At 44.5% G+C, this 23,667-nt stretch overlaps 1 protein-coding gene across 3 annotated transcripts in view; it reads left to right on the forward strand.

The window, feature by feature from the left end:
- The window catches only part of dlg5a (discs, large homolog 5a (Drosophila)), a 211,297-nt gene that overhangs the window by 106,194 nt on the left and 81,436 nt on the right, over positions 1 to 23,667 (forward strand). For all 3 annotated transcript variants that reach the window (XM_061911763.1, XM_061911764.1, XM_061911765.1), the window contains exons 6-10: positions 7,014 to 7,273; positions 10,176 to 10,488; positions 16,094 to 16,324; positions 21,703 to 21,887; positions 21,964 to 22,089. In XM_061911763.1, coding sequence (XP_061767747.1) covers positions 7,014 to 7,273; positions 10,176 to 10,488; positions 16,094 to 16,324; positions 21,703 to 21,887; positions 21,964 to 22,089 — 1,115 coding nt within the window. The remainder of the gene's footprint in view (positions 1 to 7,013; positions 7,274 to 10,175; positions 10,489 to 16,093; positions 16,325 to 21,702; positions 21,888 to 21,963; positions 22,090 to 23,667) is intronic.

The following is a 23,667-nucleotide window of genomic DNA, read 5'->3' on the forward strand; positions in this document are numbered from 1 at the left end:
TTTCCCACATATACTTTGTTTTAGCAATCAAGAATATTTCAATAGTTTTTAATCCTTATTAATATCTAAGTTACAATCAAACCAGTGTGGGTGGCACCGGGAGCTGGTGGATAAAGTGTCTTGCCCAAGGACACAACGGCAGTGTCTGGGATGGCGGAAGCGGGAATCGAACCTGCAACCCTCAAGTCGTTCCACCAACCGAGCTAAACCTGTTCACCCGTGGGACGTTCCAGAAGGGTGTTTGATGAGCACTGCCTCAACTTTCTCAGTCTTTTTTGCCACTCGTGCCAGCTTTTTTGAAACATGTTGCAGGCATCAATTGCCAAGTGAGCTATTTTCAAAAATGACAATGTTTTCCAGTTCAAACTTTAAATATCTTGTCCTGTCATACCACACCATGATTTATTTAGACTTTTTTGCTGTTTTCCTGTGTGCAGTGTTTTAGTTCTTGTCTTGTGCTCCTATTTTGGTGGCTTTTTCTCTTTTTTTTGGTATTTTCCTGCAGCAGTTTCATGTCTTCCTTTGAGCGATATTTCCCACATCTATTTTATTTTAGCAATCAAGGATATTTCAATAGTTTTTAATCCTTATTAATATCTAAGTTACATTCAAACCAGTGTGGGTGGCACCGGGAGCAGGTGGGTAAAGTGTCTTGCCCAAGGACACAACTTGGGCAGTGACTAGGATGGCGGAAGCGGGAATCGAACCTGCAACCCTCAAGTCGCCGGCACGGCCGCTCCACCAACCGAGCCAAATCTGTTCACCTGTGGGATGTTCCAGAAGGGTGTTTGATGAGCACTCCCTCAACTTTCTCAGTCTTTTTTGCCACTCGTGCCGGCTTTTTTGAAACATGTTGCAGGCATCAATTGCCAAGTGAGCTATTTTCAAAAATGACAATGTTTTCCAGTTCAAACTTTAAATATCTTGTCATGTCATACCACACCGTGATTTATTTAGACTTTTTTGCTGTTTTCCTGTGTGTAGTGTTTTAGGTCTTGTCTTGTGCTCCTATTTTGGTGGCTTTTTCTCTTTTTTTTGGTATTTTCCTGCAGCAGTTTCATGTCTTCCTTTGAGCGATATTTCCCACATATACTTTGTTTTAGCAATCAAGAATATTTCAATAGTTTTTAATCCTTATTAATATCTAAGTTACAATTAAACCAGTGTGGGTGGCACCGGGAGCTGGTGGATAAAGTGTCTTGCCCAAGGACACAACGGCAGTGACGAGGGTGGTGGAAGCGCGAATCGAACCTGCAACCCTCAAGTCGCTCCACCAACCGAGCTAAACCTGTTCACCCGTGGGACGTTCCAGAAGGGTGTTTGATGAGCGCTGCCTCAACTTTCTCGGTCTTTTTTGCCACTCGTGCCAGCTTTTTTGAAACATGTTGCAGACATCAATTGCCAAGTGAGCTATTTTCAAAAATGACAATGTTTTCCAGTTCGAACGTCAAATATCTTTGCATATCATTGCATTCTGTTTTTATTTAGGATTTACAAAACGTGCCAACTTTATTAGTTTTGGGGTTCGTATACCCTGCGATAAGGTGGCGACTTGTCCAGGGTGTACCCCGCCTTCCGCCCGATTGTAGCTGAGATAGGCGCCAGCGACCCCAAAAGGGAATAAGTGGTAGAAAATGGATGGATATACTTGAAGATGTGAAGTATGCTGGGCAGCAAAGGGTGCTGTGACCCATATAGTGTTAGAGTGAGGGTGCACACAGAACATTTCTGTGGAAAAGGGCAAGCTTTGGCCAAAGGCTACGCTGACCTGCAGCATGTCGCCACAAGATCAGGATATGTGCTGCGTGGACAAGGTGAATAGAGCCCGCCGGGCACTGCAGCTCTCGCAGGTGACATCAGCAAGATGTACAGTAATGAGACACACCCAGAATGAATGATGCCAACTCAAGGACACACGCTGCCGGTCGTTGCGTAAGCTGGCCATTTTGTTTTATTGTCGCTCGCTGCAAAGCTTAAGGTGCACTCCCAAGCTCGCACTAGGCATCCGTGAGAGTGGGGCTAGATTTATTAACACTGGGAACAAAGAAGATAGATCAATGCTTGCACTTTGACGCCACCTGCTGCTAAGTCTGAGCACAGCACACATGGACTGTTTGACTCCAGTACAGCTTCATTGTTCCTTTCATACAGCTCCCAACACGGCCTGAAATCTATATTCATAGCAGAACCATGTTTTTTTTTGTCTTTTAAATGATAATAGGACCATTTTAAAATTGGTTGCAAAGGCTACTAATTTGGCCGCTGACATGTACAGTAGGGCTGGGCGATATTGCCTTTTTTTTTTTATATTTCGATATTTTTAGGCCATATCGCAATACACGATATATATATCTAGACCAGGGGTGCCCATTACGTCGATCGCGAGCTACCAGTCGACCGCGGGGGGTGTGTCAGTCGATCTCCAGCCAGGCTTTTAAAAAAAATAGACCTAAAAATGAGTGATCATCAATCTTCACCAAGACGTCACTTAAATGACATTCACGGTACCGGAGGGTCTTGTGAGATGACGCTGGCTGCTGCCAGTTCATTATTATGAAAATATGACAGAGAGGAAGGCGAGAAACACTTTTTATTTCAACAGACTCTCGCGCCGTACCTTCCGTCAAAACTCTAAAGGCCGACTGCACATTTCCTATCTTCACAATAAAAGCCCTGCTTCATGCTGCCTGCGCTAACTAAATACAGAGTCTCGGAAAACTGGCGTGCACAAGCGATCCCTCAGAAAGCTGGCGTGCACATCACTTGTGCACGCCAGCTTTCCGAGACTCTTATTTTGTTAGCGCAGGCAGCATGAAGCAGGGCTTTTATTGTGAAGATAGGAAATGTGCAGTCGGCCTTTAGAGTTTTGACGGAAGGGACGGCGCGAAAGTCTGTTGAAATAAAAAGTGTTTCTGGCCTTCCTCTCTGTCATTTTTTCATAATAATGAACTGGCAGCAGCCAGCGTCATCTCACAAGACCCTCGGGTGCCGTGAATGTCAATCAAGCAAGCTACGGAATTTTCCGCCAATGTTTTTCTTGTAAAGTGTATGGAAGCTGGATGAATTAGATGCCAAAAACCAACCACTTTCATGTGGTATTGTACAGAAAGGACCACTTTTTTTCTCCTCCATTTGAAAATGTGGGCGTTATCATCATTACTGTCTGATTCCAATCAATGCAAGTCATCAGAATCAGGTAATACACCAACTTATATTCTTGTCTTTGTGAAAGAAAGACATCTATATGTGTTACACATGCTTGTATTATCATTAAACACATTTAACTTGTTTACAAAAATGTCTCTTTCATAAATAAATAAATATAAATGATATATATAAATGAGGTAGATCCCCTCGAGTTGGTCAATTGAAAAGTAGCTCGCCTGCAGAAAAAGTGTGGGAACCCCTGATCTAGATATTGCGAAGACACTATCCATTTCCCTGTGACGTCACACAGTGCTGCCAATGTAAACAAACAATGGGAATACCACAGCAAGATATAGCGACATTAGCTCGGATTCAAACTCGGATTTCAGCGACTTAAGCGATTCAACAGATTACGCATGCATTGAAACAGATGGTTGGAGTATGAAAATATTGAAGAAGAAACTGAAGCTATTGAGCGAATAGCTATTGACGCTATTCATAGCCATAGCATGGCCGAATAGCTGCGTTAGCATCGCCGGTAAAATGTGCGGACCAAACGATCAGGACTTTTGCATCTCTTGACACTGGAGCAACTTAAATCCGTCGACTGGTAAGTGTTTTTTTCGCATTAAATGTGGGTGGAAGGAAACGTAATATAGTTGCAAATGCATCTGCAGGTTATCCATACATCTCTGTGCCATGTCTGCTTTAGCACCGCCGGTAAATAGCATGTTAGCATCGATTAGCGTAGCATGTTAGCATCGATTAGCTGGCAGTCAACATCAACAAAACTCACCTTTTGTGATTTCGTTGACTATCGTTGCAAATGCATCTGCAGGTTATCCATGCATCTCTGTGCCATGTCTGTCTTAGCATCGCCGGTCAAATGTGGAGACACTCTGGTACATTCAATGGGGGTCTGGCGGCAGACACTCTGGCATCTTGGGGCCAGTGGTGCAACTTGAATCCCTCCCTGTTAGTGTTGTTACACCCTCCGACAACACACCGTCGAGGCATGATGTCTCCAAGGTTCCAAAAAATAGTAAAAAATCGGAAAATAACAGAGCTGAGACCCGGTGTTTGTAATGTGTTGAAAATGAAAATGGTGGGTGTGTTACCTCGGCGACGTCACATTCTGACGTCATCGCCTCCAGCGCGATTAACAGAAAGGCGTTTAATTTGCCAAAATTCACCCATTTAGAGTTCGGAAATCGGTTAAAAAAATAGATGGTCTTTTTTCTGCACCATCAAGGTATATATTGACGCTTACATAGGTCTGCTGATAATGTTCCCCTTTAAAACATTCTTCTTCATACTGCATTAAAGGCGTACTGAAATGAGATGTTCTTATTTAAACGGGGATAGCAGGTCCATTCTTGATCATTTTGCGATATTGCCATATTTTTGTTGAAAGGATTTAGTAGAGAACATCAATGATAAAGTTCGCAACTTTTGGTCGCTAATAAAAAAGCCTTGCCTGTACCGGAAGTAGCAGACGATGTGCGCGTGACGTCACGGGTTGTGGGGATCCTCACATCTGAACATTGTTTATAATGTGAGCCTCCAGCAGCGAGAGCGATTCGGACCGAGAAAGCGTCAATTTCCCTATTAATTTGAGCGAGGATGAAAGATTTGTGGATGAGGAAATTTAGAGTGAAGGACTAGAAAAGAAAAAATTTAAAAAATAAAAAAAAAGGCGATTGCAGTGAGAGCGATTCGGATGTTTTTAGACACATTTACTAGGAAAATTCTGGGAAATCCCTTATATTTATTAAACACGTCTTAGCAGGTGACTTTTCAAATGATGCTACACATTAGCAGTAATGCTACTTTTGGTAGCAACGCTTGCGCCCCACACTTGACAAATTAAAGTTGTCTATTCGACCGCTTGAAGCCGAACCACCGCCAGACGATTGAAACTGTGAATTGTGAAGTGAATTATATTTATATAGCGCTTTTTCTCTAGTGACTCAAAGCGCTTTACATAGTGAAACCCAATATCTCATTTTTACATTTAAACCAGTGTGGGTGGCACTGGGAGCAGGTTGGTAAAGTGTCTTGCCCAAGGAAACAACGGCAGTGACCAGGATGGCACAAGCGGATATCGAACCTGCAACCCTCAAGTTGCTGGATGGCCGCTCTACCAACCGAGCTATACCGCCCCTGCTGTTTTTCTTCGGAATTAATTCTTCCTTCATTTGTTGCAAGATTCGCACCCTCTTTCTCTCGTATTACCACTCGCACGGCTCCGATAGCATCACAGCTAACGTTACCCATGCTGCTACCTCTCTGCTCCGCGAGGGCGTGTACGTACGTGACGTATGACGTGACGTATGTAAGAAGGTGCGCTTGTTTTATGTCTCTGTGAGAATGATAGACAAGAAAGAGTGAAGAAGAGCCTGTAGTATTAGTGATTCCTAGAGCCCAAAAAAAGTCTGCCGGGCTATAGAGCGTTTTCCGTTCGGGCTCCAGTACTCTGGAATGCCCTCCCGGTAACAGTTCGAGATGCTACCTCAGTAGAAGCATTTAAGTCTCACCTTAAAACTCATCTGTATACTCTAGCCTTTAAATAGACCTCCTTTTTAGACCAGTTGATCTGCCGCTTCTTTTCTTTCTCCTATGTCCCCCCCTCCCTTGTGGAGGGGGTCCGGTCCGATGACCATGGATGAAGTACTGGCTGTCCAGAGTCGAGACCCAGGATGGACCGCTCGCCTGTGTATCGGTTGGGGACATCTCTACGCTGCTGATCCGCCTCCGCTTGGGATGGTTTCCTGTGGACGGGACTCTCGCTGCGGTCTTGGATCCGCTTGAACTGAACTCTCGCGGCTGTGTTGGAGCCACTATGGATTGAACTTTCACAGTATCATGTTAGACCCGCTCGACATCCATTGCTTTCGGTCCCCTAGAGGGGGGGGTTGCCCACATCTGAGGTCCTCTCCAAGGTTTCTCATAGTCAGCATTGTCACTGGCGTCCCACTGGAAGTGAATTCTCCCTGCCCACTGGGTGTGAGTTTTCCTTGCCCTTTTGTGGGTTCTTCCGAGGATGTTGTAGTCGTAATGATTTGTGCAGTCCTTTGAGACATTTGTGATTTGGGGCTATATAAATAAACATTGATTGATTGATTGATAGTTATATAGCCCCAAATCACAAATGTCTCAAAGGACTGCACAAATCATTACGACTACAACATCCTCGGAAGAACCCACAAAAGGGCAAGGAAAACTCACACCCAGTGGGCAGGGAGAATTCACTTCCAGTGGGACGCCAGTGACAATGCTGACTATGAGAAACCTTGGAGAGGACCTCAGATGTGGGCAACCCCCCCCTCTAGGGGACCGAAAGCAATGGATGTCGAGCGGGTCTAACATGATACTGTGAAAGTTCAATCCATAGTGGCTCCAAGACAGCAGTGAGAGTCCCGTCCACAGGAAACCATCTCAAGCGGATCAGCAGCGTAGAGATGTCCCCAACCGATACAGGCGAGCGGTCCATCCTGGGTCCCGACGAGCGGTCCATCCTGGGTCTCGACTCTGGACAGTCAGTACTTCATCCATGGTCATCGGACCGGACCCCCTCCACAAGGGAGGGGGGGACATAGGAGAAAGAAAAGAAGCGGCAGATCAAATAAACATTGATTGATTGATTGATTGATAGTGTAATGCCCGCAGCTAAAAGCAACTGTGTGAGAACGTATACTCGAATATCACAATGTAGTCATTTTCTGTATCGCACAGAAACAAACTCGCGCCCTACCTGGTGGCATTTACAGAAAAGTGATAAAAGGCATAAAAAGCGATAAGCAAAAAGAAAAGCCGGAGACTAAATCACATCATCACATGACTGTTTGTTTTGTCGCACATGGCAGGTAATGCGAGAACAGGGCTCCTCGGAGGTGCTGAACAAACTGTACGACACGGCCATGGACAAGCTGGAGGGCGTCAAGAAGGAGTACGACGCCCTCAGCAAGCGCCACAGCGAGAAGGTGGCCACCCACAACACCGACCTGAGTCGCCTGGAGCAGGCCGAGGAGGAGAACCGGCGGCTCCAGAAGCAAATGGACGCCTTGCTCCTACAGCGGGAATCGGCGATGCACTACCAGCAGCAGTACTCCACGTCCATTAGGAGGTGAAAGCGCCGTCTGTTTACACACATAATGATGGGGGAAAAATCCTATTGTTAAGCTCTTCCCGGACACCATCTGATGAGTCAGGGAAGCCTGCCAAGCCAAAGTGTTCTTGTACAAAAACCTGTTTCCATATGAGTTGGGAAAATGTGTTAGATGTAAATATAAACAGAATACAATGATTTGCAAATCATTTTCAACCCATATTCAGTTGAATATGCTACTAAGACAACATATTTGATGTTCAAACTCATAAAAAATTTTTTTTAATGCAAATCATCATTAAGTTTAGAATTTGATGCCGGCAACACGTGACAATAGAAGTTGGGAAAGGTGGCAATAAATACTGATGAAGTTGATTCAAATCCCATAGGTGTGCAGGCTAATTGGGAACAGGTGGGTGCCATGATTGGCTGTAAAAACAGCTTCCCCCAAAAAATGCTCAGTCTTTCACAAGAAAGGATGGGGCGAGGTACACCCCTTTGTCCACAACTGCGTGAGCAAATAGTCAAACAGTTTAAGAACAAGGTTTCTCAAAGTGCAATTGCAAGAAATTTAGGGATTTCAACATCTACGTTCCATAATATCATCAAAATGTTCAGAGAATCTGGAGAAATCACTCCATGTAAGCGGCATGGCCGGAAACCAACATTTGAATGGCCGTAATTTGATCAAAAACCGACATCAATCTATGAAGGATATCACCACATGGGCTCAGGAGCACTTCAGAAAACCCATCCATCCATCCATTTCCTACCGCTTATTCCCTTTCGGGGTCGCGGGGGGCGCTGGCGCCTATCTCAGCTACAATCGGGCGGAAGGCGGGGTACACCCTGGACAAGTCGCCACCACATCGCAGGGCCAACACAGATAGACAGACAACATTCACACTCACATTCACACACTAGGGACCATTTAGTGTTACCAATCAACCTATCCCCAGGTGCATGTCTTTGGAGGTGGGAGGGGCCTATCCCCAGGTGCATGTCTTTGGAGGTGGGAGGGGCCTATCCCCAGGTGCATGTCTTTGGAGGTGGGAGGGGCCTATCCCCAGGTGCATGTCTTTGGAGGTGGGAGGAAGCCGGAGTACCCGGAGGGAACCCACGCATTCACGGGGAGAACATGCAAACTCCACACAGAAAGATCCCGAGCCTGGATTTGAACCCAGGACTGCAGGACCTTCGTATTGTGAGGCAGACGCACTAACCCCTCTTCCACCGTGAAGCACTTCAGATAACCACCGTCAATAAATACAGTTTGTCGCTACATCTGTAAGTGCAAGTTCACCACTCAGAGGCCCTGAGATCGGTAGGTTGTGAGTTGAAACCCCGGCCGAGTCATACCAAAGACTATAAAAATGGTACCCGTTGCCTCCCTGCTTGGCACTTAGCATCAAGGGTTGGAATTGGGGGTTAAATCACCATAAATGATTCCTGGGCGCGGCACCGGTGCTGCCCACTGCTCCCCTCACTTCATAGGGAGTGATCAAGGGGATTGGTCAAGTGCAGAGGACAAATTTCACCACACCTAGTGTGTGTGTGACAATAATTGGTACTTTAACTTAACTAAAGCTCTACCGTGCAAAGCGAAAGCCATTTATCAACAACATCCAGAAACGCCGCCGGCTTCTCTGAGCCCGAGATCATGCAAAATGGAAAAGTGTTCTGTGGTCTAACGAGTCCACATTTCAAATTTGTTTTTGGAAATATTCGACATCGTGTCATCCGGACCAAAGGGGAAGCGAACCATCCAGACGCAAAGTTGAAAAGCCAGCATCTGTGATGGTATGGGGGTGCATTAGTGCCCAAGGCATGGGTAACTTACACATCTGTGAAGGCACCATTAATGCTGAAAGGTACATACAGGTTTTGGAGCGACATATCAATCAATCAATCAATCAATGTTTATTTATATAGCCCCAAATCACAAATGTCTCAAAGGACTGCACAAATCATTACGACTACAACATCCTCGGAAGAACCCACAAAAGGGCAAGGAAACCTCACACCCAGTGGGCAGGGAGAATTCACATCCAGTGGGACGCCAGTGACAATGCTGACTATGAGAAACCTTGGAGAGGACCTCAGATGTGGGCAACCCCTCCCCCCCCTCTAGGGGACCAAAAGCAATGGATGTCGAGCGGGTCTAACATGATACTGTGAAAGTTCAATCCATAGTGGCTCCAAGACAGCAGCGAGAGTCCCGTCCACAGGAAACCATCTCAAGCGGATCAGCAACGTAGAGATGTCCCCAACCGATACAGGCGAGCGGTCCATCCTGGGTCCCGACGAGCGGTCCATCCTGGGTCTCGACTCTGGACAGCCAGTACTTCATCCATGGTCATCGGACCGGACCCCCTCCACAAGGGAGGGGGGGACATAGGAGAAAGAAAAGAAGCGGCAGATCAACTGGTCTAAAAAGGAGGTCTATTTAAAGGCTAGAGTATACAGATGAGTTTTAAGGTGAGACTGAAATGCTTCTACTGAGGTAGCATCTCGAACTGTTACCGGGAGGGCATTCCAGAGTACTGGAGCCCGAACGGAAAACGCTCTACAGCCCGCAGACTTTTTTTGAGCTCTAGGAATCACTAATAAGCCGGAGTCTTTTGAACGCAGATTATGCTGCCATCTAAGCGCCGTATTTTTCATGGACGCCCCTGCTTATTTCAGCAAGACAATGCCAAGCCACATTCAGCACGTGTTACAACAGCGTGGCTTCGTAAAATTAAGAGTGCGGGTACTTTGGGTGGAAAGGATTTGCAAATCATTGTATTCCGTTTGTATTTACATCAAACACAATTTCCCAACTCATATGGAAACGGGGTTTGTACTTTGTGATTATGCTCAACACGGTGCTCCGTGTTTAATACGAGCTGAAAAATGACCTCCCATCGCGCCTTCCCAGGTTCGATTCCGTGCAGCAGGAGCTGAACAAGTCCTCGGCCCAAAACAAGGAGCTCCAGCGAGAGATGGAGCGGCTGCAGTCGGAGGTGACGCGCTACAAGAACCTGCAGCTAAAGGCCTCCAAGGACTGCGACAAGTACAAGGAGGAGCGGGACTCGGTGTTCAACGAGTACCGCCTCATCATGAGCGAGCGCGACCAGGTGATCAAGGAGCTGGACAAGCTGCAGACGGAGCTGGAGGCGGCCGAGGCCCGGCTGAAGAACACCTCTTCGGAGAGGGTGGTGGCCAGCGAGGAGTTGGAGGCGCTCAGACAGGTACTGGAACTGAACGTGTGCGTTTGCATTGAGCGCTTTGTTTACATCCAACAATACATTTAGGTTCAGCTGTTTGGAATAACGAAACTTGTGAAGGTAAACAAAACACCAGGAGGTTGTTCATCCTTTATTTTGTTGTGATTGTCACTCATAATTATCATATTTTCCCAACCATAGGGCACATAGGTTATATTATTACTATTATTTCTAAATGTAAAACATTTCCTTGTGGTCTACATAACATGTAATGGTGGTTATTTGGTCCAAATGTTGCATAGATGATGTTTCACAGATCGTTTTCAAGCCGCATTCTGACAGTCACTTCACTCTCTAGTGCAGGTGTGCCCATTACGTCGATCGCTAGCTACAGGTCGAGCGCGGAGGTTGTCAGTCGATCGCCTTTTAAAAAAATGACTGACATTCACGGCATCCGAAGGTCTTGTGAGATGACGCTAGCTGCTGCGAGATAATTATTAAGAAAAAACGACCGAGAGGAAGGCGGAGAAACACTTTTTATTTCAACAGACTCTCGCGCCGTCCCTTCCGTCAAAACTCTAAAGGCCGTCTGCACATTTCCTATCTTCACAATAAAAGCCCTGCTTCATGCTGCCTGCACTAACAAAATAAGAGTCTCGGAAAGCTGGCGTGCACAAGTGATGTGCACGCCAGCTTTCCGAGCGATCGCTTGTGCACGCCAGCTTTCCGAGACTCTTATTTAGTTAGCGCAGGCAGCATGAAGCAGGGCTTTTATTGTGAAGATAGGAAATGTGCAGTCGGCCTTTAGAGTTTTGACGGAAGGGACGGCGCGAAAGTCTGTTGAAATAAAGTGTTTCTCGCCTTCCTCTCTGTCATTTTTTCATAATAATGAACTGGCAGCAGCCAGCGTCATCTCACAAGACCCTCGGGTGCCGTGAATGTCAATCAAGCAAGCTACGGAATTTGCCGCCAATGTTTTTCTTGTAAAGTGTATGGAAGCTGGATGAATTAGATGCCAAAAACCAAGCACTTTCATGTGGTATTGTACAGAAAGGACCACTTTTTTTCTCCTCCATTTGAAAATGTGGGCGTTATCATTTCTGTCTGATTCCAATCAATGCGAGTCATCAGAATCAGGTAATACACCAACTTATATTCTTGTCTTCGTGAAAGAAAGACATCTATATGTGTTACACATACTTGTATTATTAAACACATTTAACTTGTTAACAAAAAATCTCTTTCATAAATAAATAAATAAATATAAATGATATATATAAATGAGGTAGATCCCCTCGATTTGGTCAATTGAAAAGTAGCTCGCCTGCAGAAAAAGTGTGGGCACCCCTGCTCTAGATGGTGACTTTTCAAATGATGCTACATTCCGCCCGATTGTAGCTGAGATAGGCGCCAGCGCCCCCCCGCGACCCCGAAAGGGAATAAGCGGTAGAAAATGGATGGATGGATGGATATTAGCAGTAATGCTTCTTTTTGTAGCAACGCTTTTGCCCCAAACTTGACAAATTAAAGGTGTCTATTCGACATTAAAGGCCTACTGAAATGAGATGTTCTTATTTAAACGGGGATAGCAGGTCCATTCTATGTGTCATACTTGATCATTTTGCGATATTGCCATATTTTTGCTGACAGGATTTAGTAGTGAATTATATTTATATAGCGCTTTTTCCTCAAGTGACTCAAAGCACTTTACATGGTGAAACCCAATATCTAGGTTACATTTAAACCAGTGTGGGTGGCACTGGGAGCAGGTGGGTAAAGTGTCTTGCCCAAGGACACAACGGCAGTGACTAGGATGGCACAAGCGGGAATCGAACCTGCAACCCTCAAGTTGCTGGCACGGCTGCTCTACCAACCGAGCTATACCGTCCCAATAGAGAACATTGACGATAAAGTTCGCAACTTTTGGTCGCTAATAAAAAAGCCTTGCCTGTACCGGAAGTAGCAGACGATGTGCGCGTGACGTCACGGGTTGTGGAGCTCCTCACATCTGAACATTGTTTACAATCATGGCCACCAGCAGCGAGAGCGATTCGGACCGAGAAAGCGACAATTTCCCCATTAATTTGAGCGAGGATGAAAGATTTGTGGATGAGGATAGTGAGAGTGAAGGACTAGAAAAAGAAAAATTCAGATGTTATTAGACACATTTACTAGGATAACTCTGGAACATCCCTTATCTGCTTATTGTGTTACTAGTGTTTTAGTGAGATTATATAGTCGTACCTGAAAGTTGGAGGTCTGACCGCCAGTGTCTCTGAGGGAAGCCACGTTTCTCCACAAGGCGAAGCGAAGGCAGCCGGTCGGGCCGGGCTGAGCTTTTTTTTACCCCCCCTCCTCCACGGTGGAAGCATCCCACGTTCGGGGGCGGCTGGTCGGAGGAGGCAAGAGAGTCCGCAGCTGCCTCTTTGACAGGTGCACGAGAAACGACGCAAGTTGTGAATTGTGAATTATATTTATATAGCGCTTTCCTCAAGTGACTCAAAGCGCTTTACATAGTGAAACCCAATATCTAAGTGACATTCAAACCAGTGTGGGTGGCACTGGGAGCAGGTGGATAAAGTGTCTTGCCCAAGGACACAACGGCAGTGACTAGGATGGCACAAGTGGGAATCGAACCTGCAACCCTCAAGTTGCTAGCACGGCCACTCTACCAACCGAGCTATGCCGCCCCATGTTCCGCTCATGTCTACGGTAAGAGCCGACTATTTAACCACAATTTTCTCACCGAAACCTGCCGGTTGACGTGGTAGAGAACCATGTTCACTTGACCGCTCTGTTGCATAGTAAAGCTTCACCTTCGGGAATGTAAACAAGGAAACGCCGGCCGTGTTTGTGTTGCTAAAGGCAGCTGCAATACACCGCTTCCCACCTACAGCTTTCTTCTTTGACGTCTCCATTGTCCATTAAACAAATTGCAATAGATTCGGCAACACAGATGTCCAGAATCCTGTGTAATTATGCGATTAAAGCAGATGACTTATAGCTGGGATCGGGCTGGAACAAAATGTCCGCTACAATCGGTGACGTCACGCGCACTCGTCATCATACCGCAATGTTTTTAACCGGATACTTTACGCGAAATTTAAAATTGCAATTTAGTAAACTAAAGCGGCCGTATTGACATGTGTTGCAATGTTAATATTTCATCATTGATATATAAACTATCAGACTGCGTGGTCTTCATTTGTTCCCAGATTCGCACCTTTCTCTCGTATCACCACTCGCACGGCTCCCCTAGCATCACAGCTAACGTTACCCATGCCGATACCTCTCTGCTCCGCGAGGGCGTATACGTAAGTGACGTAAGTAAGAAGGTGTGCTTGCTGTCTGTGAGAAGGTGAGACAAGAAAGAGTGAGAAGAGCCTTTAGTGTAATGCCAGCAGCTAAAAGCAACTGTGTGAGAATCTATACTTGAATACAGGGGTCACCAACCTTTTTGAAAGCAAGAGCTACTTCTTGGGTACTGATTAATGCAAAGGGCTACCAGTTTGATACGCACTTAAATAAATTGCCAGAAATAGCCAATTTGCTCAATTTACCTTTAAAAAAATAATCTATATATGTGAAAAAATGGGTATTTCTGTCTGTCATTCCGTCGTACATTTTTTTTCCTTTTACGGAAGGTTTTTGTAGATAATAAATTATGAAAAAAACAGTTAATTGAACGGATTAAAAGAGGAGAAAACACGAAAAAAAGAAAAATTTATCTTCATCTTCGACTCTTTAAAATTCCAAATTCAACCGAAAAAAAAAGAAGAGAAAAACTAGCTAATTCAAATCTTTTTGAAAAATTAAAAAAATAATTTATGGAACATCCTTACTTATTTTTCCTGATTAAGATTAATTTTTAGAATTTTGACGACATGTTTTAAATAGGTTAAAATCCAATCTGCACTTTGTTAGAATATATAATAAATTGGACCAAGCTATATTTCTAACAAAGACAAATCATTATTTCTTCTAGATTTTCCAGAACAAAAATTTTAAAAGAAATTCAAAATACTTTGAAATAAATTTTAAATTTGATTCTACAGATTTTCCAGATTTGCCTGAATAATATTTTTGAATTTGAATCATAATAATTTAGAAAAAATATTTCTAAAATATTCTTCGTCGAAAAAACAGAAGCTAAAATGAAGAATTAAATTAAAATGTATTTATTATTCTTTACAATAAAAAAGATAAATCTGCACTTTGTTATAATATATAACAAATTGGACCAAGCTATATTTCTAACAAAAACAAATCATTATTTCTTCTAGATTTTCCAGAACAAAAATTTTAAAAGAAATTCAAAAGACTTTGAAATAAATTTTAAATTTGATTCCACAGATTTTCCAGTTTTGCCTGAATAATATTTTAATCATAAGTTAGAAAAAATATTTCAAAAATATTCTTTGTCGAAAAAACAGAAGATAAAATGAAGAATTAAATGTAATTTCATTTATTATTCTTTAGTAGTAGTAGTAGTAGTAAATTGTATTTATATAGCGCTTTTCTCAAGTGGCTCAAAGCGCTTTACATAGTGAAACCCAATATCTAAGTTACATTTAAACCAGTGTGGGTGGCACTGGGAGCAGGTGGGTAAAGTGTCTTGCCCAAGGACACAACGGCAGTGACTAGGATGGCACACGCGGGAATCGAACCAGCAACCCTCAAGTTGCTGGCACGGCCACTCTACCAACCGAGCTATGCCGCCCTTTACAATCCAAAAAAAAATACTTGAACATTGATTAAAATGTTCAGGAAAGAAGAGGAAGGAATTTAAAAGGTAAAAAGGTATTTGTGTTTAAAAATCCTAAAATCATTTTTAAGGTTGTATTTTTTCTCAAAAATTGCCTTTCTTGAAGTTATAAGAAGCAAAGTAAAAAAATAAATGAATTTAAACAAGTGAAGACCAAGTTTTTCTTGGATTTTCAAATTCTATTTGAGTTTTGTCTCTCTTGGAATTAAAAATGTCGAGCAAAGCGAGACCAGCTTGCTAGTAAATAAATACCATTTAAAAAATAGGGGCGGTTCACTGGTAAGTGCTGCTATTTGAGCTATTTTTAGAACAGACCAGCGGGCGACTCATCTGGTCCTTACGGGCACCATGTTGGTGACCCATGCTCTAATATCACGATATAGTCGTTTCCTACATCGCACAGAGACAACCCCGCGATATATCGATTATATCGATATATCGGCCAGCTCTATATTCAATAGTTCAAACTGAGAATTGTGTCTCGTCAATCCTTCCACTCCTGTGCTTCAGTTCGGTCACCAAATCTGATTTGTAGTCCCTTTTTGAAGTGTCGTACCAAATGAGGAACGTCCTCCGTTGTTTGGTACTTTTACTATTGTTTGTCACACCATTTACTGCAATCCGCTCTAAGTAAACTACCCTCACTTCTGCAAAGAAGACTCAATCAGCGAGGTTTTTTGCAACCAGTTTTGCCAGCTGGTGAATTGAAGGCCACGAATTCCCAAGACGCTGCATAAAAATAGTTGAGCTCTCTCTTTTTGAAGACCGTCTCTGAACAAACTGCCTTTTGAAATCCACTGACTGATCCTGTCGATGACTCATAGCTTTGCCGATGTTTCCCTTTCCCCCTTCTACCTGTCGCAGGAGTTGAACTCGTCGCTGGTGGACCGCGACAGGGCCATCTGCGAGAGGAACGAGCTCCTGGAGAAGTACTGCCACGAGGTGAAGGACAAAGCCGAGGCCCAGAAGGAGCTGAGCCAGGCCTGCAAGGACATCGAAATGGTGCGGGAGGAGAGGGACGTGGCCCGCAAGGAGAGGACCGAGGCCATTATTCAGAGGGATCAGCTTCTCCGGGAGTACTATCAAGCACGGCAGGTGAGTTGGGGCCTCTGCTACCACACCTGAGTATGCAGTCAGAGGTCGGACGTCTTCTTAAGAGCTTAATGGTTCCAGTGAGGATTACAAGATGTCACTGGACTGACCCTGAGGGAGATTTAGGTCTTACTTCTGTAACTTCTGTGGTTCACGCATTCTTGGACTTGGATTGGCAGGACGTTTTGGAGAAGTTCTATGAATCATTTTGGCCTAATTAGGGATGCACCGAAATGAAAATTTGTGGCCGAAGCCGAATAAAACTTAAACGCTTGGCCGAATACCAAATAATGAATGCAGTTTTTCACATTTTTTTTATATTGCATAAATAGCCTAGAATAAATATTTACACATGTTTTCAAATAAAGTATTTTTTTATTGAATATTGACATTTTTTTAATATTCCAGTAGCCTTTGCTTTTCAAAAAAAAGCACAAAGTTTTTCATTTATATTAGGCCTTCAAACAAAACATGCGTTCCGAAAAAAAAAAAAAAGTGCATTAAAGTGGATAAACCCACAACAAATGAACTTTGCGACTATAACAATCCTGATGGTTATTTTCCTCTTTGTTCCCGAGGACACCACGTCCACAGTTTCCAAATATAATTTGAAATGTGGACTCGTCGGACCACAGAACACTTTTCCACTTTGCCTCAGTCCATCTTAGATGACCTCGGGCCTAGCGAAGACGGCAGCGTTTCTGGGTGTTGTTGATAAATGGCTTTCGCTTTGCATAGTAGAGCTTTAACTTGCACTTACAGATGTAGCGACCAACTGTATTTAGTGACAGTGGTTTTCTGAAGTGTTCCTGAGCCCATGTGGTGATATCCTTTAGAGATTGAAATTGTTTTTATGATACAATGCCGTCTGAGGCATTGTTGTTCCAAAACCTGTATGTACCTTTCAGCATTAATGGTGCCTTCACAGACGTGTAAGTTACCCATGCCTTGGGCACTAATACACCCCCATACCATCACAGATGCTGGCTTTCCAACTTTGCGCCTATAACAATCCTGATGGTTATTTTCCTCTTTGTCCCGGAGGACACCACGTCCACAGTTTCCAAATATAATTTGAAATGTGGACTCGTCAGATCACAGAACACTTTTCCACTTTGCATCAGTCCATCTTAGATGACCTCGGGCCTAGCGAAGACGGCAGCGTTTCTGGGTGTTGTTGATAAATGGCTTTCGCTTTGCATAGTAGAGCTTTAACTTGCACTTACAGATGTAGCGACCAACTGTATTTAGTGACAGTGGTTTTCTGAAGTGTTCCTGAGCCCATGTGGTGATATCCTTTAGAGATTGAAATTGTTTTTATGATACAATGCCGTCTGAGGCATTGTTGTTCCAAAACCTGTATGTACCTTTCAGCATTAATGGTGCCTTCACAGACGTGTACGTTACCCATGCCTTGGGCACTAATACACCCCCATACCATCACAGATGCTGGCTTTCCAACTTTGCGCCTATAACAATCCGGATGGTTATTTTCCTCTTTGTTCCCGAGGACACCACGTCCACAGTTTCCGAATATAATTTGAAATGTGGACTTGTCCGACCACAGAACACTTTTCCACTTTGCATCAGTCCATCTTAGATGACCTCGGGCCTAGCGAAGACTGCAGCGTTTCTGGGTGTTGTTGATAAATGGCTTTCGCTTTGCATAGTAGAGCTTTAACTTGCACTTAGAGATGTAGCGACCAACTGTATTTAGTGACAGTGGTTTTCTGAAGTGTTCCTGAGCCCATGTGGTGATATCCTTTAGAGATTGAAATTGTTTTTATGATACAATGCCGTCTGAGGCATTGTTGTTCCAAAACCTGTATGTACCTTTCAGCATTAATGGTGCCTTCACAGACGTGTACGTTACCCATGCCTTGGGCACTAATACACCCCCATACCATCACAGATGCTGGCTTTTCAACTTTGCGCCTATAACAATCCGGATGGTTATTTTCCTCTTTGTCCCGGAGGACACCACGTCCACAGTTTCCAAATATAATTTGAAATGTGGACTCGTCCGACCACAGAACACTTTTCCACTTTGCATCAGTCCATCTTAGATGATCTCGGGCCTAGCGAAGACGGCAGCGTTTCTGGGTGTTGTTGATAAATGGCTTTCGCTTCGCATAGTGAGGTTTTAACTTGCACTTACAGATGTAGCGACCCACTGTACTTGCCAACCCTCCTGATTTTCCCGGTAGACTCCCGAATTTCAGTAGAAACAGTCTCCATTAGGGATGCACCGAAATGAAAATTTGTGACCGAAGCCGAATAAAATGTAAACGCTTGGCCGAAGGCCGAATACCGAATAATGAATGCAGTTTTTCACAATTTTTTTATATTGCATAAATAGCCTAGAATAAATATTTAGACATGTTTTTCAAATAAAGTAATTTTTTATTGAATATTGACATTTTTTTAATATTCCAGTAGCCTTTGCTTTTCAAAAAAAGCACAAAGTTTTTCATTTATATTAGGCCTTCAAACAAAACATGCGTTCCAAAAAAATAAATAAAGTGCATTAAAGTGGATAAACCCACAACAAATGAATTATTGTCCTTTTGGCAAAAGTCTGCTTAGCCACAGTAGATATGCTAATAATGTAAACAGAAGGCTCAAGTAAATCTCAATAAGTGTGTGCTTGTAACCTCATACACTTATACAGGTAGCCTACACAACAGGCTACCTGTATAAGGTAGCTTGTTAGCCACAGTAGATATGCTAATAATGCCACAGTAGATATGCCACAGTAGATATGCTAATAATGTAAACAGAGGTCCCACTAAATCTCAATAAGTGCGTGCTTGTAACCTCATACACTTATACAGGTAGCCTACACAACAGGCTACCTGTATAAGGTAGCTTGTTAGCCACAGTAGATATGCTAATAATGCCACAGTAGATATGCTAATAATGTAAACAGAGGCCCCACTAAATCTCAATAAGTGTGTGCTTGTAACCTCATACACTTATACAGGTACACAACATATCCCAACGTCACCGCGTCAAAAAATTGCGTCACACGCCACTATTCGGCCTTGTTTTTAACTCATTCCACCGAAGGCCGAATGTGGCTTTTTTTTTGCCATATTCGGCCGAATATATTCGGTTACCGATTAATCGGTGCATCCCTAATTATTACTAATAAGTACGTAAGTCAATTTGATTTATAAAGCGCTTTTCACAGATAAAATCACAAAGCGCTGCACAAAACAGGTGAAGTTAAACAATTCAATTAAAACAGGGGCAGCATCATAAAAAGGATGTAAAGTGGATTAAAAATGATAGTTAAAAGGTAGCGTTAACTAAAAGCTTTACTAAAAAGAGAACTTTTTAAAAGTTTCAACACAGTCAAGATCACGGTCAGTTTTATTGAATGTGAGTCCGGAATGCCAGGTCTCCACGGGTTTTAAAACAAGTTTTTTGGGATCTTTAGAAGACCCCGGCCTGAAGAGCAGGGGCATAGCAAATCAGAGATGTACTGAGGGGCCCCACAACCCAACACACGGAATGTCAGGACTAAAATCTTAAACTGGATGCGGGATTTAACTGGAAGTCAATGAAGACTGGATAAAACGGGGGAGATGAGGGGTGTTCTGGGTGCACTGGCCTAAAGTCTGGGAGCCGCATTTTCTACAATCTGAAGTCTCTTCAGCGTTGACTTGTTTAATAGTCAATGTGAGACGAAATGAAAGCATGAACGATCATTTCGAGATCTCCAATTTTGACAACAAATTTCTCACTTAAGAAATATTTCTGAGACGATAACAAAAGTTTTTGGTCAGTTGACGACAGTGACCTTCCAAAGACATTAATGGGGTGGTACAGCTCGGTTGGTAGAGCGGCCGTGCCAGCAACTTGAGGGTTGCAGGTTCGAATCCCGCTTCCGCCATCCTATCCATCCATCTTCTTCCGCTTATCCGAGGTCGGGTCGCGGGGGCAGCAGCCTAAGCAGGGAAACCCAGACTTCCCTCTCCCCAGCCACTTCGTCTAGCTCTTCCCGGGGGATCCCGAGGCGTACCCAGGCCAGCCGGGAGACATAGTCTTCCCAACGTGTCCTGGGTCTTCCCCGTGGCCTCCTACCGGTTGGACGTGCCTAGGGAGGCGTTCGGGTGGCATCCTGACCAGATGCCCGAACCACCTCATCTGGCTCCTCTCCATGTGGAGGAGCAGCGGCTTTACTTTGAGTTCCTCCCGGATGGCAGAGCTTCTCACCCTATCTCTAAGGGAGACACCTGGAAACTCATTTGGGCCGCTTGTACCCGTGATCTTATCCTTTCGGTCATGACCCAAAGCTCATGACCATAGGTGAGGATGGGAACGTAGATCGACCGATAAATTGAGAGCTTTGCCTTCCGGCTCAGCTCCTTCTTCACCACAACGGATCGATACAACGTCCGCATTACTGAAGACGCCGCACCGATCCGCCTGTCGATCTCACGATCCACTCTTCCCCCACTCGTGAACAAGACTCCTAGGTACTTGAACTCCTCCGCCATCCTAGTCACTGCCATTGTGTCCTTGGGCAAGACACCTGCTCCCAGTGCCACCCACACTGGTTTAAATGTAAAGGAAAAAAAATGAAATATTGGGTTTCACTATGTAAAGCGCTTTGAGTCACTAGAGAAAAAGCGCTATATAAATATAATTCACTTCACACTTCATCAAACACAACCCCGAGGTTTTTGAGGCTGCTTTTAACGCCAAGGGAGTTCTTAGTCAGGGGGATCTTTTTATCAGAGTTGGCTACCAAGGTTAAAATGTCAATGCAAGGATCAAGTCCAAGTTCCTCTGTAGAAGAGGAGCACTCTGTTTTTAGGAATTTGCGGCAAAAATATTTGTCTCTGTGGCCAGTATCAATCAATCAATGTTTACTTATATAGCCCTAAATCACTAGTGTCTCAAAGGGCTGCACAAACCACTACCACATCCTCGGTAGGCCCACATAAGGGCAAGGAAAAACTCACACCCAGTGGGACGTCGGTGACAATGATGACTATGAGAACCTTGGAGAGGAGGAAAGCAATGGATGTCGAGCGGGTCTAACATGATACTGTGAGAGTTCAATCCATAATGGATCCAACACAGTCGCGAGAGTCCAGTCCAAAGCGGATCCAACACAGCAGCGAGAGTCCCGTTCACAGCGGAGCCAGCAGGAAACCATCCCAAGCGGGGGCGGATCAGCATTGGGCCCTTGGTAGCCAGACCAATAGCTCTGGCTTAAAGAATACATTTGTATCAATCAAAACTGAGCATTACTAGCTTTAAAAAAAGCTATTTATTTTTGAGAAGTGTCTTCTAAGGCAGTTTTCTGATGTTGTGGTTCGCCTAAAATGCAACATATGGCACACCTCTAACGGAAGGCGTTCACGCAGAAACAAGACTCTGCCACGCTGGACATGGAGCGTGCCAACAAGGAGATCGAGATGCTGAGGAAGCAGTACGAGGCCATGTCCCAGGAACTGAAAGAAGCCACGCAGGAGACCGAGGTGGCCAAATGTCGCCGGGACTGGGCCTTCCAAGAGCGGGACAAAATAGTGGCGGAGAGGGAGAGCATCAGGTGGGCGTGCGAAGAGCGAGGAGTTGTTGTTGTTGTTGTTGTTGTTTACCTTTCCAACGCTTCCCTCCATCCCCAGGACGCTGTGTGACAACCTGCGTCGGGAGCGAGACCGGGCGGTCAGCGACCTGGCAGACGCCCTGCGGAACCTGGACGACATGAGGAAGCAGAAGAACGACTCTTTGCGAGAGCTGAAGGAGATGAGGTGAGTCGGTCAATTTTTGAAGCGTAGGAAAGCGAGTCAAACAAATAAGCCCAGAATAAAAAAACAATCTTTCTTTAATGTGAGCAACAGAATATTTGCTTCTCCAAGCCTCCCTGCCAGTGCCTAGTATTTAAAAGCTGTTATAGTCTGCATGTAAACTCCAATGTTGCGCCTTCAGAAACTTAAAAATGTAATCCTGATTTTTTTTTTTTTTTTCTCAGCTCCTTTTGTTTTATATTGGGTGTAAAAGCTCCCTCTGCTGGCTGCTGATGTGTATGACAGACTAGGAAGTCAAAATTGGTTCTTTCCATCCATTTTCTAAAGCTTGTCCCTTTTGGGGTCGTGGGGGGTGCCTAAGCCTATCTCAGCTGCATTCGAGCGGAAGGCGGTCGTACACCCTGGACAAGTCGCCACCTCACCGCAGGGCCTGTTGGGGCATTTAAGTTAAAGTTAAGTCAAAGTTAAAGTACCAATGATTTTCTCACACTAAGTGTGGTGAAATTTGTCCTCTGCATTCGACCCATTCCCTTGTTCACCCCCTGGGAGGTGAGGGGAGCAGTGAGCAGCAGCGGTGGCCGCGCCCGGGCATTATTTTTGGTGATTAAACCCCCAATTCCAAGCAGGGAGGTAATGGCTCCCATTTTTATAGTCTTTGGTATGACTCAGCCAGGATTAGGTTTGAGTATTTGTGTCAAACATCTATCCATCCATTTTCTACCACTTGTCCCATTTGGATCTGCGGGGGGCGCTGCTGCCTATCTCAGCTACAATCGGGCGGAAGGCGGCGTACACCCTGGACTTGTCGCCACCTCATTGCAGGGCCTTTTGGGGTATTTAAGATAAGTTAAAGTACCAATGATTGTCACACACTAGGTGTGTTGAAATTTGTCCTCTGCATTTGATCCATCCCCTTGTTCATCCCCTGGGAGGTGAGGGGAGCAGTGAGCAGCAGCCGTGGCCGCGCCCGGGAATTATTTTTGCTGATTTAACCCCCAATTCCAAGCCTTGATGCTGAGTGCCAAGCAGGGAGGTAATGGCTCCCATTTTTATAGTCTTTGGTATGACTCGGTCGGGATTAGGTTTGAGTATTTGTGTCAAACATCTATCCATCCATTTCTACCACTTGTCCCATTTGGATCTGCGGGGGGCGCTGGTGCCTATTTCAGCTACAATCGGGCGGAAGGCGGGGTACACCCTGGACTAGTCGCCACCTCATCGCAGGGCCTGTTGGGGTATTTAAGTTAAAGTTAAAGTACCAATGATTTTCTCACACACTAAGTGTGGTGAAATGTGTCCTCTGCATTTGACCCATCACCCTTGATCACCCCCTGGGAGGTGAGGGGAGCAGTGAGCAGCAGTAGTGGCCGCGCCCGGGAACCATTTTTGGTGATTTAACCCCCAATTCCAAGCCTTGATGCTGAGTGCCAAGCAGGGAGGTAATGGCTCACATTTTATAGTCTTTGGTATGACTCAGCCGGGATTAGGTTTGAGTATTTGTGTCAAACATCTATCCATACATTTCTACCGCTTGTCCCTTTTGGATCTGCGGGGGGCGCTGTTGCCTATTTCAGCTACAAT

Source organism: Nerophis ophidion, linkage group LG09 (genome assembly GCF_033978795.1).
Source record: "Nerophis ophidion isolate RoL-2023_Sa linkage group LG09, RoL_Noph_v1.0, whole genome shotgun sequence".
NCBI lineage: Eukaryota > Metazoa > Chordata > Actinopteri > Syngnathiformes > Syngnathidae > Nerophis > Nerophis ophidion.